The 19,069-nt window shown below is 37.0% G+C and overlaps 3 protein-coding genes across 3 annotated transcripts in view; 2 read left to right on the top strand and 1 right to left on the bottom strand.

The window, feature by feature from the left end:
• The first annotated feature begins 4,342 nt into the window (after positions 1-4,342).
• si:ch211-243g18.2 (uncharacterized protein LOC559906 homolog) lies at positions 4,343-10,647 on the top strand. The gene is made up of 10 exons (XM_033976195.2): positions 4,343-4,449; positions 5,790-6,057; positions 6,300-6,425; positions 6,715-6,797; positions 6,868-7,024; positions 8,379-8,543; positions 8,659-8,784; positions 9,669-9,886; positions 10,116-10,141; positions 10,458-10,647. Exons 2-10 carry the CDS (start codon positions 5,797-5,799, stop codon positions 10,571-10,573), a joined length of 1,278 nt encoding a protein of 425 aa, XP_033832086.1. The 5' UTR covers positions 4,343-4,449; positions 5,790-5,796; the 3' UTR covers positions 10,574-10,647.
• Positions 10,648-13,671: 3,024 nt separating this feature from the next.
• On the bottom strand, positions 13,672-14,977 carry rbp4l (retinol binding protein 4, like). The gene is made up of 5 exons (XM_033976175.2): positions 14,921-14,977; positions 14,593-14,710; positions 14,383-14,519; positions 14,122-14,234; positions 13,672-14,042 (listed from the first exon to the last, which is right to left on the bottom strand). The coding sequence occupies exons 2-5, from the start codon at positions 14,707-14,709 to the stop codon at positions 13,819-13,821; spliced, it is 591 nt and encodes a 196-aa protein (XP_033832066.1). The 5' UTR covers position 14,710; positions 14,921-14,977; the 3' UTR covers positions 13,672-13,818.
• Positions 14,978-18,360: 3,383 nt separating this feature from the next.
• pde6b (phosphodiesterase 6B, cGMP-specific, rod, beta) overlaps positions 18,361-19,069 on the top strand; it is a 5,630-nt gene continuing 4,921 nt past the window's right edge. The window contains exons 1-2 of the mRNA XM_033976128.2: positions 18,361-18,669; positions 18,833-19,069. The exon at positions 18,833-19,069 is cut by the window's right edge and continues 75 nt beyond it. Of these exons, the coding sequence (XP_033832019.1) occupies positions 18,511-18,669; positions 18,833-19,069 (396 nt within the window). The 5' untranslated portion in view covers positions 18,361-18,510. The remainder of the gene's footprint in view (positions 18,670-18,832) is intronic.

The raw sequence follows: 19,069 nt of genomic DNA, 5'->3' as shown, positions 1-19,069 counted from the left end.
TGAGAAATGAAAGCAGTCATGTAGTTTTAAAGAGCTTGGTCATTAAACATCTAGTATAGATAAGGTAACATTATTGCTGTTCAGATACTACTATGTACTGTGCAGTCTTGAAGGGGCTCATTTGGAAAAGCATGTTTCAGACACAGGTTTGTTTCTCAAAAATATGAATGATTAATTTGTATTATGTTATATATTTGAGAGATTGATTAAATGAGCAGATAATTTAGGAGAACATTTTCTACAGTGCCAGTGTTTGTAGGTTGGTTTGATTTATTGTTATTGGTTAGCTTGTTCATTATAGTAATTATGAGGAGGATAGAATGTTGAAAAAGTACATTCATTTTAGAGCTGCATGATTTGAGAAAAATATCTAATTGCATTTTTTCTGACAACCATTGCGATTGCGATTAGATTTGCAATTTATGTTCACATTTCGTGTCCAGGAGAACTGACAAGAAGACTGAAATATGAACTGACAAACTAATACAAGAATCACATTTTAGAACATGTTTGTACAGAACCAAACTACAGGTTTAGCAGTTTTTATGCAGGATAACACAAGATATTTTGCTGTTTGTGGATAGCACTTCAAAAATTGCAGCCTTTGCGATTTGCTAATATGTTCTGTTCATTCAAATTATGTTTTTCATTTGATTCTGATAAATCCATGTATTAAAAAAATATTCTGTTTGTTTTTACCTTTTCTTAGTAATTTTTGCATTCTTTCATTATAGTTTATATTTTTTTCTTAATTTCAGATGTATTTATTTTGCTTAACAAAACTATCTGAGTAGGAGCTTAGTAGGAGAAATTTTTTTTAATTCTTGAGCTATAGAATATAAAGATGACCCAAATGTAACCCCATGACCCGTATTTGGGGCCACCTAATATTTGGAAACCACAAATTTAAGCCACCACTTCACAACAAATGTACTGCAAAACTAAGCAGAAAGTTCAACTGACACACTGTTGCTTTTTCCAAGTAATATAAAACATGAAAATGAATTGGCTATAACAGGTAAAAACATGCCTGCTCCTTATAATAATATTTCTGACCACTTCATTTCCAAAGCAAACTGAGGGGAGTGAATGTCACACACAGACAGCGCAAGGCCGACCTGCTCTGCTCATGTGTCTGTGGTCAGATGTGCCTGGGTCTGTCTCCAGCCAACTATAACAGCAGCCGCTCCACTGAAGCAGGAAGCAATCACTTCTGCACCAACTATTGACTATTGAGAGGCGTCAGTCATGCTCACAGCGCCGAGGATGTGGCACAGTGTGAGGCCTTTGAACTCACAATTTGTCAAAATTTTCTAAACTTTTTTTTTTCTAAATTATGAAACAGATCAAAGATGTAAAAATTCAGGCAATTTTATTTCTGTGGACAAATGTGAAAGCAATTTATGCAATGAGTTTTGGCGCCAAAAAACTGTCTATTTACAAAGAAAGGAATATAAATGTGTAAAACTAGCGACAGCAGGAAGTTTGGTTCAGAGGTGAAGGATTTGTCAAGTCACAAGTAAGCCCAAAAAGCACAATAGCATCACTAAGCACTTATTTTTAGTGAGAAACACAAATGTTTTTTATTGTTTGGCTGTGTCATCAAAATGTAACTGTCCAGTGCTGGATATTTTTATTTATTTATAATTGATGCTTATTGTTTGTATATTAAAATACTTTTAAGAAAACACATTTTTAGATTGTGTTTTATGGATAATTACAAACAGAATGCAGTTTCTTTGCATTAGTTTTAATTTAAAATTAAATTGCTAACATTATTATAGTATTTTTACACTTGCATGTTGTTGTTATTGGTTAAAGATTTGATTTTAAAGATTTGATGTTGATTGTGTATGCTCCCTATCCAGGTCACATGATCGCTTGTGACAGGGGTCGTGAAAGGTCAAGTGGGGTCATGAGCAGTATCCTGACGTCCTGCCCGTCTAATCACCTGTTTATTTATGTAACGACCAAACCCTGACTGAACCTGAATGAAAGTGAAAGTAAAGCAGAAGTCTGATGAAGCTTTTCTTTGATTCTATCTCATGTGATACTGTGGCGTCTCGCAAGACTCTTACTTTCTTCTGTTTATTTTACATTTTGAGAGATCTCAGGATTCAATATACATATGGCACATTTTAGAGAAATGGAACTCAGAACTGTTCCTGAACTGCCACTGCACATTGCTTAGTGTAACAAAAACACAGACATGAAAGATAACGTACAGATCATTTTACAGATGTTGTTGTTGTTGAAAAGCAAACTCAGATAGGCCTACACCACATTTAAGGTAGCTCTTTCAAGAATTTAGTTAGTATTTACTCATTTGAGTTAGGGTTTGGTATCAACTTTAGCATTAGGCTGTAGTGGGACAGAAAAAGATTACAGCACTTACACTGAATTTGTTGTAATAGTTTATAGAGGCTGGCCCTAGTGACACTGTATGAACTTTGTGTTTTCTTCTAATAACTCTAATAGTGTAAGAAGGTAAGCTGCTTATTTACCTGACATGTTTCAGTGGTAGCAATAAGCAATTTAGATTTTTACAGTATTTTTCTTATTAGAAGAAAACACAAAGTTTGTTATAAAAATACTAAATTAATTTTTTAAACATAATATGTGTTTAGATTTTGTTGGTCCTCCTTGGCTTACTGCTAAATTAACCCATACTGCAACAGAGGGTACAAATAAAAATGCATACAATCATAAGAACAAACATTCTGAAAAACTTGAAAATAGGCCTGAATTAACGAGGAATATTAGAAGGCACCACAGTGAAACTCCTACGTAATTTACAGCATTGACCAAAAAACTGAAAGCTGCCAGGTTTATCTGTTGAACGAAATATATCACAGTCAGTGGGCATTTATTATAATTTATTTGTTAATATGCGGCACACAATAAAAAATAAAAAGTCAGATATGTTATAAAGACGTTGTTATGGACTTATTGGGAATGGTCCCTTAAAATATATTTGATCTATCATTCAAAACACGTAAAACTTCAAAACATATATTCTAAAAGCGTCACAGAAAAATATTCGTTTGTAGATCTTTGCACACTCACAAAAACACTGGCGTGCAGGTTGCTGCTGCCCTCTTCTGGGATCAATGGTCAAAGTTGTAGGGTCCTCAAAGTTGTATTTACCGCTGAGTACCGCTAGAGGGAGCCCCATTACAGATAAAATAGCCCACTGAAACCAGCGTTGGCTCAAAGTATGCACAAAATACAGCTTTCTTTCCCAGAAAGTTTAGTTTAATTTTGTCTTTTCTTTTCTATCAGGTCAAAATGATGTGTGGAATATGTCACTGATTATATGCAAAAACTGCAAAACTGTCTTTTCATCAAATAAAATAGTTGAAATTGGAGAAACTATGCACAATGCCAGTGGTGTGTAAAATGCAAAACACTCATTTGCAACAGTCACAGACATTCTCAGCTCAACCACATTTGAATATGATAATACAATGCAAACAGACAGCATCCCCTATGCCTTGTTGATTTGGGAAACCTTATCTCTCAAAATGAAGAGAAAAGGCCATGAAATAATTATCTTATGTTTTTCCTTGTCAAAGCATTTTGTCTTACAGAATTTCTTCCAACACAATTGCTCCAAGCTATTTCTGTTAGCAAAGTACAGAAACCACAGAGAAATTATTTTTAAGGATTTCTACTCATGACATTTCCAACAAAAGTGTTAAGAACTAACCTTAATAACCCTGTTCTTTCACACTTAAACATCACAACACATCACATCACTGGGGTTTTAAAGCCCCTTTAATGTAGCCACTTTTCTTTGTCTGCTAAATATTTCATGTCTAACAGGTAGCAGGAGGCTCGGGTTGCAGGAGGGCGAGTGAAAAGCTGACAGGAGGCATCTAGAGAGCTACTCAATGGGGCACTGTTGCTGATGATAAGATATTTATAGTAAATGACACATAAGACGGAATGCTTCATTGTAATAAATGGGGCAGCAGACAGCATTTTTAATTGTTAGGGAACATGCCATTTTTAGGGTTAAATTAAAACTCCTGATTTCTCTTCAAATTATTCTTTCAGTTTTAGAATTTCAGTGTCTGCAGACAATGTATTTATATGCTAGTTTACTGTTTAACACAATATAACAATAGCTAATTTTAAGATCAGTATTTTGATAGGAGACAAAAATGTGATCTTTGGAGAAAATAAATAAGTAAAATGTTTGAGGACAAATTGTTTAGTACATGGAATTTTATATATTAATGGCAGTGTAACATGATAAATAAATAAAAAATTGTTTTATATGTTTGCTTTGAAACTACACCATGTGATCAGTTGACCTTCCTTCTTTGAGAGCAGGCTCCTCCCTTCTCCTGCACACCTGCATAAAGCCTCACCTGTCCCATCAGCAGCACAGAGCCTGCGGCATTCCTTTGGATCCCACATCACCTACAACAACAGACAAAAGTGGTAAGTGAAATTAATTTGTTTTCATAGACCAAACCCAAACAACAGGTCACTATTACGATCCTGTACAAATATTCCCCATGAATAATTTCATGTTCAGTATTAGATAGAAAGTATAAAGGAGTAATGTAGGTGCATGGAAGAGTTTTTTAAATCTTATGAACTTACATATTCTTGTTCATATTTACCGTCATCACATCTACCAGTCAGATAATGCATTACGGAAAGAGATATCAAGCTCACGTCCGCCTCTGTCACTCCCTGTATCCCTGGCATCCAATTGAAAAAATGTTCCAATCATTTCCCAAGTGTTATCTTTCATGCAAACAACGACTGCCTGTCTAGTGTAGGGTCCTTTGTAGTGTTGTGGGAACATTGCAGTGAGGATCAGGTAACATCCAGACAGAGAGGTTCTCTTGACCACTAATCTGCCAATGGGACACAGCGACACGCACTAAGAGACAGACATGGTTCACTGATAAACACAGAAAGAATGGTTGTAGGACACTGCTCAAACTGTTTACCTGATTGTATTGAGTGTTTGACATTATGTTGCTCTTTTAACATATTTGGTTGTCTTCGATTGTCACTAGTCAGCTATACACTCGTTTGAAGACCAGTTTTCTCATCTCAGTGGGCATTCATGGGTCCAGATTAATAGGGATTCCTTGTACTTCTGCTAGAATAAAATACATTTATTCAAGAGCTGCAAAAGAGCTTTTCCTCAGCCATGTAACACTAGCTTTAAATTGCCATTGTGGTCGAGCTGTCTGGCTTTTGAAGTGATATATTCTGGTAATGACATTTGCTATTTCAACAATCATCCCCTCATGCTTCAGAAGTGGTCTAATACATTTAACAGCTGTTATGCTACCACTATATTCATCTTCTTATAAGCTTTATCTGTGTGGAAGTAGTGAAAGTATTATCTTCTAAGATGTAAGGTACAGGTGAAGTCTTAGAAGATGTGGACTATGCAACTTTTCTAGTGGAGGGTCTGGCACTTGGTTATCTTCATGGAGATGTTTTGTTTTGCCTGGAATTCCACAGTATGGCATTTAATTTATACCTATTATGCATGCATTAAATTAAAGTTGTTTTATTGCTCGAAAATACCTTGAAAAACCTATATTCTAGCGGAGTTGCCTCTCCACAGATTTAACCTATAACTGGGCCAGTTGGCACTACCTGCTTAGAGAGATACGTGTAATACAATACAATGGCACATTCCTGGCAAAGCAGTAGCATCTGTTCCTGTGGCATTTAAATGTTAAAAGGGGACTATATGTTGTGCTCATCACAAACTGTACATAAATACTAACCTCTTATCCACTCTTTTTCAGCACCATCATGGCCTCCAGCATGTCAATGAGGAACTTCTCAGTGACCCGCCAGCCCTCCTTCTCCTGCCGCTCTCTGATGGACACAGGACGCACCCGCTCTAGAGCCTCAGTCTCCTTCACTGCCAGCCCGCTGACCCGTTCAGCCTCCATTGGCCAAGATTTAAATGGTCCAATCAGCCTCCAGCTAAATGGACTCCATGGCAACAGCACCAACGAGAAGGAGGCCATGCAGAGTCTGAACAGCCGCCTGGCCAGTTACCTGGACAAGGTCTCACCACTGTAAAACTATTTAAAGACAGCCAAATAGGCCACAGGTGTATCAGGTTTAGAGACTAGGGTTTCTTAACACCAAACAAGAACAGTTTGAGCTTTTAAATAGATGTACCCTTCAGTGCTAAACACTAATCTGTTTCCATTAGGAATCAGACCTTTACATCAAAAAAATATTCACTACACATTCACATATTCACATTCACATATCACTACTCCTTTTTGCTTTGTCCTGTGCAGGTGCGTACACTGGAACGCTCCAATGCAGATCTTGAGAGTAAAATCAAACAGCTGATGCTGGATCGCATTCCCAAAGGTCACGACCTCGACTCCATGATGGCTCAAGCTCATGCTGTTGAACAGGAGGTATGCATCTAGAAAAAAAACACATTTTCAACATACATTTATTGGGATTATGATTATGATTATCATTTATATTGACAATTTTTTGGCTGAAATTACCACAACAAATATAATCTCTTTGAAATACCTTATTCATCAATTTATGTCAACTTGTTCCCAAACTGGACAGTCTGACATCTTAGTCATAATATAATGGATTGCATTTGACACATTTTATACTAATAATATAAAGACAAAGAGGGCACTGTTGAAATGTTTCTTGTCACCCTGTGGCTCTGTTAATATTTGTCAGGTGAGGAAGAAGACCTTGGAAAATGCCCGTCTCATGTTAGAGATTGATAATGCCAAACTGGCTGCTGATGACTTCAGAATCAAGTAAGTTCAATTATTACTCTGACTAGGTGAATATAAACTCATTGCATTGCTGTACATTGTTACTTTTGAGGTGGGAGACTGAACTGGTGATGTGCCAGTCTGTGGAGCGAGACTGTGTGGCTCTGAAAAAGGCCAAAACGGACCACGAGCAGATCATTGCCAGCCTCAGAGGAGACCTGGACAGCCTGAAGGAGGAGCTTTACTTCCTCAAGAAAAACCACGAGGAGGTCAGTCAATCACCTCTTTCACATTTATCCCGAACTAGATATCTGCCTGACCCACTTAGAAGAACTAAAGAAGTCCTTTACAGAGTCAGGTAGAGTGAAGAGAGTTAGGGGAAGGGGGTGAGGTAGTGAGGGGGAGTGGCCTTCAAGTTACTACAAACAAAAGAGAACTGGTTTCCCTCACCTGAACGCACTGTCCAATCAGCTGGTGCAAGTCTGCTGTCATCTGGGAGTACAATCCACCAAAGATATTTTCTCTGTGCGACAATGCCTTACATGTCAAGTGCAAGATGCACTTTATATATTTTTTTTCTGTAGTATATTTTTTTATTTTTACCGTAGACTAAAGGTGTTTCTAATTTTTAATAAACTACATTGTCATCATCCTCGCATTTAAAGAATGTGCTGATCTATAGGTCTACTCTTCAGTTCTTTTCATTGACAAAGAAGGTCAAAACCTCCTATCGCATCCATCATCTTCTATTGTTTCTAAACATGTCACAGTTCTGGGGAATGCTAGTAGATACACAGTCCTCATGTACCACTTTGTTTCTATTCCCTCTATATAATGTATGTCAGTGCTTCTAAATGTATAGCTTGACTTCCTTTTCAAACAACACAGCACCTTTGGGATTAGAAGAGAAACTGGATCTCAGAGTGTTTCCCATGTATACAGTTTCTACACAAGTTTCCATCAGTGTGTATAACCATATGGATACATGTAGTTTAAGAACCTAACTATAAACCAAAGAGAAAACCATGCATAGCCTATAAACCAGATCCCATAACACTGAGACATGACATAACATCTGTCACAAAAGGAGAGTGAAAGAGAAGCACAGAGTGTGCCCGACCCATGGACCGCCTCAATGTGGGGGAGCCAGAAGGCCAGAGGTAAACTGAGCCCACTACCATTAACTATTGATGGAAACAGTCTAAATAATGAAGAGATCACCACATCCTTCAAGCCACCACATGGTGTAGGGTTTATACAAATGTTCATCAAGACATGTGTTCTGCACATTCAGCAGAAAGCTAGCCTAATCAGCCACATGTTTTATTTTTCTGTTCAAGGGATATTCTCCTGAAGTTGTGAAAAATGCATCCTGAATAATTTAGATTTGAAAAGTAATAAGCTCCTGGGATCACACCTTTTGGGTGTTGGGTGACAGTAATAGTGGTTTGAAAGGAAAGTGTCCTTTCAAACCATTCTTAATTTATACTATAAAGCAGTAGGGTTAGGTGCATCTGCTTTAGCCTACTCTACTTGGTCTCTTTTATCACAGTGTAATGCATTGACCATAAAATACTACAAACTAGTATAAACCTTACTTCAAATGCCTGGTTTATTTTGTAGGAGATGGAACAGATGAGGTCTCGCATAGCCAGAGATGAAGTAAATGTGGAGGTAGACACAGCTCGAGGACCAGAGCTGGGCACCATCCTGTCTGACCTGCGCAATCAGTATGAGGGAATCGTCAAGAAGAACAAGGAGCAGGCTGAGCAATGGTACCGCAAGAAGGTCAGATTATACAACATGATAAGTTTAGCTCATATGCATCTAGTGCGTCAGTTCTGTTTCTGTAACAGTCATCCTTAGGTTAATCACATATTGTGTTGTGTTTTGTTGCCATCAGCTGGACACAGTGCAAAATGAGGTTAAGGAGAGCAATGAGGCTCTGAGAGGGGCCCAGAGTGAGCTCACCGAGAGGCAGCGCTTCCTGCAGACTCTGGAAGTGGAACTGGAGAGCCTGCACAAACAGGTAAGAAAAATACGTAGCCAGCAATTATCACTTATTATACCATTATTTTACCAGCAGTTTAAGTCTCATGTAGTGATTTAAGTTAACACAATAATGCTCAGGTTGGGAAAATTTACCAAGTGGGAATTTGTTTAAGAAAATTAAGGGTTGCAAATGTAACAGTGAATTTTCAATGTATTGCACAGACAATTGCTTGGTTATTCAAACCTGATGAAAATGATGACTGCCATCATCATCATCATCAAATTTCTGTCCTGTCACTCTCATTTATGGGAGAAAACTCTTAATCTGTTCTGTCTTGTAATCCCTTGTTGACAGTAAACAGGCTCTCCCACGCTGATAACTCATCCCAACAGGTGGGATAGAGTTGCTCAATTGCACTGGGGATGATACACACACTGATATGGTTTGTTTTGGATGCCAAGGCCCAGTGATGTCACATCTAATGAGAGAAAAATACTTTGGATAGTCATTATCATTTCATCAAGGTTTTTAGGGTTTGGTTTCAGTGGGAAAACAAAGAAGAATCATCATGATGTTACCTGCAACCTAATGTTAATTAAGGCCAAAACATATTTAAATTACATAAATGTTATTATTGGTAGTTTTATTAGCACTAATTAAAATGTATTACAACACCATCATTTTGTTTACTCAGTGGTTCATTTCATGTTGATGACATAGGTAGTGGTTTTCCGTTTTGGAACTCACTGGCACTTCCTGTAATTATGTACTTTTCTTTTCAACTTTTTTTTCCAACAAACTGCCACGGGTCCTACCATACCATACTATACTTTGAAAACATATAAACCTGCCGTAGGTTTCATTAGCCTACAGGCCTATGAGGACATCTTTAATAAAAAGTTGATGTGGTGTTTGTTTAGATCGCAGCTCTTGAGGGGAACCTGGGTGAGGCGGGTCAGAAGTACTCCTCTGAGATGGAGCGCCTGCAGTCCACTTTAACCCAGCTGGAGGACGATCTGGCTCAGCTCCGACTGGAAATGCAGCGCACCAAGACTGACTACGAACAACTGCTGCGCATCAAGCAGAACCTGGAGATGGAAATCGCCACCTACAGACGCCTGTTGGAAGGAGAAGAGACGTGAGTGACTGTCCTTTCAAAATAGCCCACACGGGAAAATATTAGTCTTGTTTGTTCGTATATTTTGATCATTTCAGTTCATTTTTCTCGAAAGTCAAAATAAAAACACTAATGTATCCAGTAATATAACTGGTACAGTCTGAACATAATCATTTATTATTGAAAAATGTAAGATTTCATTCAAGTTTGTTAATATTTGTTTCAAGTGTGTTATTTTTTTTCTTGTTAGGATTAAGGAAGTTCCACCTCCTAAAAGTGAGTACCTTTCCTGTAAAGGGTACTGTAGAAGTGCACTTTTATTTGTTATGTTTTGAAACAATGGGTGAATTATTCAAGAGCTTTATGGTTGTAAAATATACAGGTTGCACAGACTGAAAGCTAGGCTATCATTAAAATTGCAATTATAATTAATGTCTAAAAACAACTGTGTCTCAAAGAATGGAACATCATCATCAGTAATGAATTCTAAAATGACACTGGGGCTTTGGAGAACAACTACTTTTTTACATTTTGGAATTAATTTGGCACCATAACACAAATGCATGTACTAAATAACTTCCTTGTTTTGCAGAGGAGCCTGATGTTCGTACCAGGAAGATTGTGAAAGTTGTGACACAAACAATGGTCAACGGAAAAGTGGTGGATGAGTCTAGTGAGGTGGAACAAATCGAGGAAACTAAGAAATAGAAAATGTTTAACAGGCAATATTAGATCAATCAACTGACCTTGTTTTTGGATGGATGTGATTATTTTGAGACAAAACTCATAACTTGTTTCAAGAACATTGTAATTTTGTGTTTTTCTCTCAAAGTTATGTTACTAAAATACATGTGCTTTATTGATGTATAGGAACTTGTATTAGTTACTACCATGATGTACTGTGGTATGCTTACTTTAACTTGTCATAACCAATAGGCCTTACATGGCCATTTTCAAAGTTAATAGTTTTGTGTTTGTACCTTGAATAAAAATAACTTAAATTCATATCCCTTGTAAAGTCTTTATTTACAAATAAAAATACTAGTTTTGCCTATATCCTTTATAATGAGTACTTACTAGTACTGTATTAAAATGTGTTTATTCATTCACTTAGGAAGGATAATAGTAAGGTTAACTTCAAAAAACAAAAACACTTCTAAAGAGGCTGAAGAAAAAAAGCAATATAGGACAATATTTAGTTATCTCAATAAAAATTATGAACTAATAACATTAGTTAGTATTAGTCCAATATTATTACTATTGGACACAGGTTGTATGACATGTGTAGGACATACTGTTGGCCTGAAAGTTTGAACCTATCCAGTTTTACATTTTCTTGTAAAATGCAAGAAAACACTGTACACTGAATACATTATTTTCATTTGAGACAGGTAACATAATGTAATCACAACACAAAGAATGAGAAACATCGTTACTAATGACAATTTTAATTGACTCAAACATTATTTAGGCCCCGAGCACTGCCTAAATAATGTTTGACATTGAGACAACGATGAGTGCATGGGCCATGAGTCGATGGGGGTCATTCACCATTCACCCACGGTGACGTGGGGAATGTCAAGAGCAGTCATTGTAATGTTAACAGATATATTGTTTTTGGTAAAAGTATTATTACTTAGGCCTGTGCCCCTACAGGGCATAGGACCTATTGCTTTCCCAATGATGAGTCAATGGCCTTCGCTCAATGACAAAGGCAGCGTGAAGCACTCATGTCCCCCAAACACACTGTTGGCATTGAGCCTCAATTTTAGTGCATCAGTGCTTCAAATATGTGTAGACTTTGTTTAGTGATAAGTACAGCCAAAAGCCGCAATAAAAGAGAGAAGTGGCACGCCAGCGCTACCTCTAGGCAGTGCCGGGTCGGCTGAGTGCAAAGCGTGGCCTGCGAGGGCCGTTCGATGCCACTTGCAGCTTTAATTTCTATTGTTCTTTCTAAATAGTTTTACCAGAATTCTGACCACTTGGCATATAATGTAATATAAATAGTATTTTTCATCAAAATCACCAAATATGTTTGACTAATGCCTCTTTCCTGAGCACCTGGCATGGGAGAGACCATTTACAATGCAGATGAAATTATTGACTATTCAAATAGTGGTCAATTATTTCAAATAATGAATTATTTCAAAAATTAATTAATCGCAGTCCTAGGGTGACATTAATACTCATAGGAAGTGGATATGAGAGTAAACAGAAGACTTCTACCAGGGGTTGGATAACTATGGTTGAGCTACTGCCCCTTTAATGAATGGCTTGTACCTGAACACACACACGCTGTTCTGTTAGGAGTTAAAACTTCTGAATGTTTTAATATGGTATATTTAACAAAGGGAATGCTACCTGTCCATCACAAGAGGTACTCATACAATACAATAACCACAAAGTATTATGTGTCTAGTCTCAAATGACAGTGGTTAGTGCAAAAATAAGAATGACAAAGGGCAGACAGACAGATTAGGGGATTACGCAGTCCTGTTATGTTTCAAAAACAAACCTCTGTCAAATACCACCAATAGGTACCAATTCAAGCCAAGTCAAGAGCATATGAAAGATAAAGACAGATCAGAACTGCAATCACAACAGTTACAACACAGGAGGAGTGTGGCATTAGTATATTTCACAGTGACATTTTAAAGGAATTCAGATCCCCCGAGCCCTAAATCTGCAAATTAAAATACAATGGATTTGATTATGTGCCTCCTCTCCATAAGTAATGTGACTTAAGTCTGGACTGCCAGTGCATGCTGAGAATCTGACAAACTTAGATGTTGACCACAATGTTTTGTTTTGAAACAGACACAATGTTGTATCATTAACACATTGTCACAAGAACACTTTCTCCCCCTCTGCCTTTGGACTCATGAACACTCAACACTCAATAACATATCAAAATTGACTTAAATAATGCTTAATATTTGAGTTGAACTCCCTGTTTTTGCACTTACTATTGTATGTTTTTCTTTTTGATCTTATGGTATTTCCTCCTTGTTACTTTATGCGATTTTACTGTGCATATCTAGTTATATTTTTGTTACTGGTTTTATGTTTGCACCAAACAACGAAAGCTCTCTCTACTTTATGATTTTTCTTAATGGCAACACCATTTTTTATTCTGATATTTTAAAAATGTATTTAAAAGGTATTAAAAACCTAGAGTCTGACATCTGAAGTCTGAAAAACTTAAATGACTCTTGTTAGTTTTAAATACTTTTGGTCACTTTAGTGAGTGTAGCTGATCCCATCAGGCCTACATATATTTACAGACAAACTACAGCTTTAGCTTTCACCTGGTGCCCCTTGTCCCTCAAATATGTGTCTGACTATATACATAGTATGCACATAGTTGTTGGCTTACTCCACCCACACAGCAGTGCTACAAATTGTTATTTTTTCATCATGCCCTGCAAAGGCTGTATAATATTGTAATCTTTACTGACTTTATTGTACATTGTAAATAAAAAACAAAACAAAAACAAACATATAAAAGCTAAAGCTTTATAAAACTGAAAGGGGCATGCTAAGAATCCTAACAGGTGAGGTGGTATTAAAGAGCTCAAGTCTTAACACATCAGGACATTGTAAGCCCATTAGTGTCTTGTAAACATTGTGTGGTTCTTGGCTGTTTTGTGTCCAAACCAATCACAAATAGGATCAAAGTCCAATTATACTTCAGCACACATATTTGATTATCAAAATATTTAATTTAGTGATCCAAAATGAAACAACTTCTTGATCTTACAAATTTGACATTACAATAAGTAAAATGGCAAAAAAAAAGAGTCATAAGGAATCCCAGCTGTCCAAAAATAAAGCAGGTAATTGAGTTTTTACTCTCACATACAAAATGTCTCATTCACCCTTATCAGTCTCACTGCTGCTGTGCCTGCAGACTGCAGATAGTAGGCCTCCACAGCCCTTAGTGTTTGAACTGTTTAGCAGGCTCCCGATTGCAGCACAGGCTGGAACTGTCCAGCCATGCAGATGTCCTCCTGCTTCTGGCGGACAACACGCTGGATGGCAGGAGGCAGACCACGAGGGTTTCTGGAGAAGACCAGGGCGTATCCATCATCGCAGGAGCCATCCTCTTTCACGGTACGGCAGGCGTAGGTGATGGCATAGTTGTCATAGTCAGTGTCGATCACCCAGTAGTTGTCACCTGTTGTTAGATATGAAACTTTTTAGTCATTGAAAGAGAAATGGGCTCTGAAAACAGTGAAACAAAAATCATTATTGACCTCCGCTGGACAAGTAGCTGGCCAGTCCCTGGTAGTTCATGAACATCTTGCCAGGGGTAGCAGGGTCAGGGACAGAGTACTGAGCAGCCATGTCAGCGCATACAACCCAGAAACTGAAAAACAAAAGGACACACGTATTAAAAACAAACAAAAAGAACAAAAAAAAAAAAAATCATAATTGAGATCAGTGAGATTAAGCAGGTAAATAACTTTACTATATTTTTTATTCCTTAAAGAGAAATGTTTACATTTATAACTCACCCAAAGAGAGTTACCCGACCTTTGGAGGAGGCAGTCATGCTTCCGTCATCATCGATGGTGTACTCAGCAGAGATGTTGTCCTGAAGGAACAGGCCCTCAGGATCTTTCTTCTGCAGAGCGTACCATTTACCTGCATACTACAGGGCAAAACAACCACTCAGCATGCTGAACAAGTGATTTGAGTAATGTTTTATTGTTTTATTGACTCACTCTCTTTGGGTCAAAATCTTCTTTGACGTTGAAGCTGTCAACAACACAAGAAGCAGACAGGCTGCGCTCTACACAGGCCAGCAGCACCAGCAGCAGAGGCAGCTTTGAGGAAGCCATTCTGTTGAAAATAAAATATTTTATTATATTATTTTATGGAAACCCAACAGAGAAAGAATATAAATATAACAGAGCAATGTTTAAAAAGTAAAAACGATAAATATATCTTAGCTAATTTTACAGGAATCATTTGATGGACAAATAGTATCAAATTTTTAAAAATTATTTCAGACTATTATAATTTAGAAAGAAAATCCATGTTAGTTCTTACCTTGTTGGTTCAGAGACGAAGGGTTCAGACTCAGTCTGGTCGTCTTGTGTACGAGTCTTTATATACACTCAGCACAGACAAGCTGATTTTCATTGCTTGGGACTAAATAAGGTGCTTAAATCTAAAAGTAATCCTGTTGGGTCAAAATCCTTGCTGTAATCTGGCTTCTACTTTCAAACCTGCCCAAGACTTACGATAAAAACAATTAGTTCTTTATGTAACTGACTGGTAGCGAGGATAGTACAAAACATTAACATGATCAGGAAAAATTCTAAAATATTGTGAGCAGACTGTCCCAAATGAGATTTGTGACATAAAAATGGGTCTCAAAGAAGATTTAAGAAGTTAAACCTATCTTGCGTGGAAAAAGAAGGAATGCTTGTTTTAAAAAGAAAAAAATCCAGATAAGAACATTAAGGGTAACATGCCACGTGCCACGCTGGTGCCAAAGCAGAGTAACCCCTCAATCAGGAGCAGAAAGCAATAATACTATTGAAACTGTTGTTTGTGTTCTTTTGTCCACTTCTCAAGCAACCAAATCCTAATTCTGATTAAAAGCCTGAGCTACAATGTTTACAGCCTGACCTGAAATGCCCCTGGCATGAACCTGAAGGGAATGTGTGAACAAAATACGTCAAAATACGTCAAACATTCATACATTAACCTTGAAAATTATAGTATAAACTTTACATACTATGTGGAGAGAACACAAACATAATGATATCTTCATTATCATCATTGTCGTCATAATCATTATCATCACCATCATCATACCATAACATGTTTTAGAACAGCTTTTGTTAAAAAGTAAATATATATATATATATATATATATATATATATATATATATATATATATATATATTTTAAATAGTACTCATAATAAGTTAATATAGGCTGCTCTCTTTCAATCATAATGTTGAGCAATCAGATGTAACACACTGCAGGGCAATCATAAATCATATAAAGACATTGTGACAGTAAGTTTATACTGTCTGTAAATGGAGATGACTAAAGATTAAATGGAGGCAATAAATGAGACTTTTACACCAAATTGTTACCCTCTTTTTATGAATTACATAAATTAAATGATTTATTTGCTGTGCTGCCATAGTCTCAGTATAAAGTAGAAACCTGAGGGAAACACAGTGTAATTAAACCTCAACTGAGTATTACCAGTGAATTTCAATCACTAATTGATGTAATAGTTATTTACAAACTCTACACCTTCCTGAATTAATTCGTGTCACTCAAGATTGCTTCCACCATGTCACTAATAAACCACACTCTCTCTCTCTGTGCATGTGGGCTGTTTTATTTTGCCAAGTGTAAACAATCAATATGCATTACTATAGTTAATGAGTTTATAAGTTTATCTCTTTCGCTATACTGTAATAAACATAGTCATTTATCTCCAGTCTGGACAGAGCATGGGCCATGCCAAACAGGTGATCTATTTTTTCCACTGTCTGTGCTGCTTTCTAATCCCAGACACAAATAGTACCGCCCTCAAACCTGAGAGCTCCTGTTAGGCAAATCTCCAACTATATTTATCTCTCAGTTGATGTTATGATTTAATAGTCATAATCTACTAGTGCAGTCTGTGGACCAGTTCATTGACAAAGATGTATGGTTTCTAGCCTATGTTAAAAACAGGGGTCTCAAGATAGGCTTTCCAATAAAGTTAGGAGTGTTTTCATCAGTTTTCATCAGTCATCTGTCTTATACCAAAACATGAAGGTTACGCTAGACCTCCTAGGCCTAACCCTTTCTTCTTGCCTACAGTAATTCAGCAAGAGGTCAAGGATCCATTGGGCCCCCCTTGGACCTTAGTTTGGACCAACGTGATAGGCAAAAATTACTCAGTCTCTGTTGTCATAATTTTAGAGTGAGATAGGTGGGCCATATAGATAGTTTTGTGAAATAAATTAGTTATTTAAATATATTGTTCATAATAAAAACTAACTCAAAAGGCTATAAAAAGAGCTTATTAAAAATAAAATGGTACAAACTTGCATGCAATGTTACACTCTTCATTCTTCAATTTTTCTCATTTTTTATTAACATTTACAAGATGAATAGCCAACAAAACCAAGTCAATACAAAATGTGCAATAATAATATAATAATATAATAATATAATACACAAATGTTTTCAAACTTTTTTTTAATCAGTGAATCAGTCATCTCGCTTTACTTTAGAGTTTGTTTGCTTAATTTGAACAAATATGTTTTTGCAAGAGGCTAATTTGAAATTTGAAGTAAGCCCACGTGTTGTTTTGAATTGTAGGCAAAAATGTTTTACCTTAACTCTGCTCCAACTGCATTGTCCAGGTTATACCACCCTCTTGTGGTTTAGAAAGTTATTGCAGTGACATTTCCGTGGTTTTGGAAGGTGTAAGGTGGGGACAGCAGAGGACAGTGCTAGTACTAGGAATTCGTAAGTGAGAAAAGAAGATATAGAGAATGTAAATTGGGGGAAAATAAATAAATTAAATAAGTAGAAGAAATGAAAAAAGATGATAATACTAATATATGTATTATTTAATTTCTTGTGTTAAATAAATACAAAAAAGTAATGTAATAAAACTATACAAGTTCAGGATAAAATGTAGAGTGTAGTGTATGTGTGGCAATATTAACTTACTGAGTTCTACTATGTGAGTTGTTCAATTAAATTTGATTTCCCAACTGTTGATCATGGACACACCTTTGTCTCTACTAGCCTGCTGTGTGTGATCAATGAGATGAAAAAGCAGTCACTGTCTATCACAGAAAAATTATAATATATTCAACCTCCCTGTACAACACACTAACTAGCTCACTCACAAACAGTCTTATGTATTATAGTAGAAGCAGATTATCTATCCGACCTTTTGGTCAAGGTATTTATGAAGCCTTAAATTAGATGCTCCTGTCTGGTTATGTCAGAATAAAAGACCTGACCTAAAGACACAAAGAATACAAATATTTAAAACTCTATAATTTTTTTATGTAGGGTAGTAACTTTTATCCATCTTAATTAATGCAATCTGTCTGCTTGGGATAGGAGGAGGGAAATTTTTCCTCCATCTGGCCAATAGGAAGTGCACAGCTAGTTGAAATGGGATAGGAACAGGCGAAGCAAGTTTTACTCTACTTGTACCATGTTGTCTTTTATTGTATTATCTCTTTACTCTATTTATTCCTTGAGTTTTTTGGGGTATTAAGACAGACATGCCAAGTGCTAGGGCATAGTCACATTGTTAACAATATCCTGCACCCTGCTAAATGATCAGCTGACATGTTTAGATAGGAAGATCAGTGCTAACCTTCAGCACTATCCCCTGATGACAAAGGGATTGTCAGACTCCACCTGCTCCTTAGGGCTCTCTTTCACTCAGTCCACTCAGCACACCAGGGGGCAATTATTTGTGTTTCCCCAGTAATTGGACTAATATCTGCTTTATTCACAGGAGTATAATATTGATGGTATATGCAGATGAGTTTTTGGACATTTAGAGAAGAGCTTTGGAGGTAGCAAAGTTGGATAAGCTGGAGGATTATTACTGAGGAAACAAGAGAAGACAAAACAGCTCAAGGGAGAACAGCATGGGAGTGAAAAAAGAGGATGTGGAAAAGTTTCTCCAAGGAAACCCTGCATTTGCCAAGGAGTATTTTGGCAAGGTGTTGAGTCCAGGCTTCATCTCAAAGGCCTCAGGACTTCCAGAAAATCAAGTGGACTTCAACAATTTTCAGCAACTCTCTCAGGTAACTGTACTGATAACTACCTAAATATCTGTATTTATATTCAGCCTTTTAGAAACACCACAATCATACACAAACACATGCACATGTGTAACATAAAAGAAATGCATTTGAACAACATACATTGACAATTGATCTTTCTGCCTTTGTGTTTTTTCTTTCTAAGTTGGAGGAGAGCCAAATCCTGTATGACATCATCACAGACATGCAGGAAAATGTTAATATGGAAAAGGTGGTGTTCACACTGCTGAAGAGGATAAGTGCGCTGATCCATGCTGACCGCTGCAGCCTGTTCATGTACCGACAGAGAAACGGCATTGGAGAACTGGCCACCAGGCTCTTCAATGTGAATGCCCAGGCTCAGCTGGATGACTGTGTGGTTCCTCCAGACTCAGAGATTGTC

The sequence above is a fragment of the Periophthalmus magnuspinnatus genome, chromosome 12 (genome assembly GCF_009829125.3).
Source record: "Periophthalmus magnuspinnatus isolate fPerMag1 chromosome 12, fPerMag1.2.pri, whole genome shotgun sequence".
NCBI classification, from domain to species: domain Eukaryota; kingdom Metazoa; phylum Chordata; class Actinopteri; order Gobiiformes; family Gobiidae; genus Periophthalmus; species Periophthalmus magnuspinnatus.
Note: the sequence above shows the minus strand (reverse complement) of the source record. Positions and strands in the feature narration are given on the sequence as shown.

Bases quoted from the DNA above. Each gene is read 5' to 3' on its own strand.
- si:ch211-243g18.2 (XM_033976195.2), top strand. From the start codon at position 5,797: ATGGCCTCCAGCATGTCAATGAGGAACTTCTCAGTGACCCGCCAGCCC. The intron at 6,426-6,714 runs GTATGCATCTAG...AATATTTGTCAG, and splicing joins CTCATGCTGTTGAACAGGAG to GTGAGGAAGAAGACCTTGGA. The intron at 8,544-8,658 runs GTCAGATTATAC...TGTTGCCATCAG, and splicing joins AGCAATGGTACCGCAAGAAG to CTGGACACAGTGCAAAATGA.
- rbp4l (XM_033976175.2), bottom strand. From the start codon at position 14,709: ATGGCTTCCTCAAAGCTGCCTCTGCTGCTGGTGCTGCTGGCCTGTGTA. The intron at 14,235-14,382 runs GTGAGTTATAAA...TTTGTTTTTCAG, and splicing joins GGTCGGGTAACTCTCTTTGG to TTTCTGGGTTGTATGCGCTG. The intron at 14,043-14,121 runs GTCAATAATGAT...ATCTAACAACAG, and splicing joins CAGCTACTTGTCCAGCGGAG to GTGACAACTACTGGGTGATC.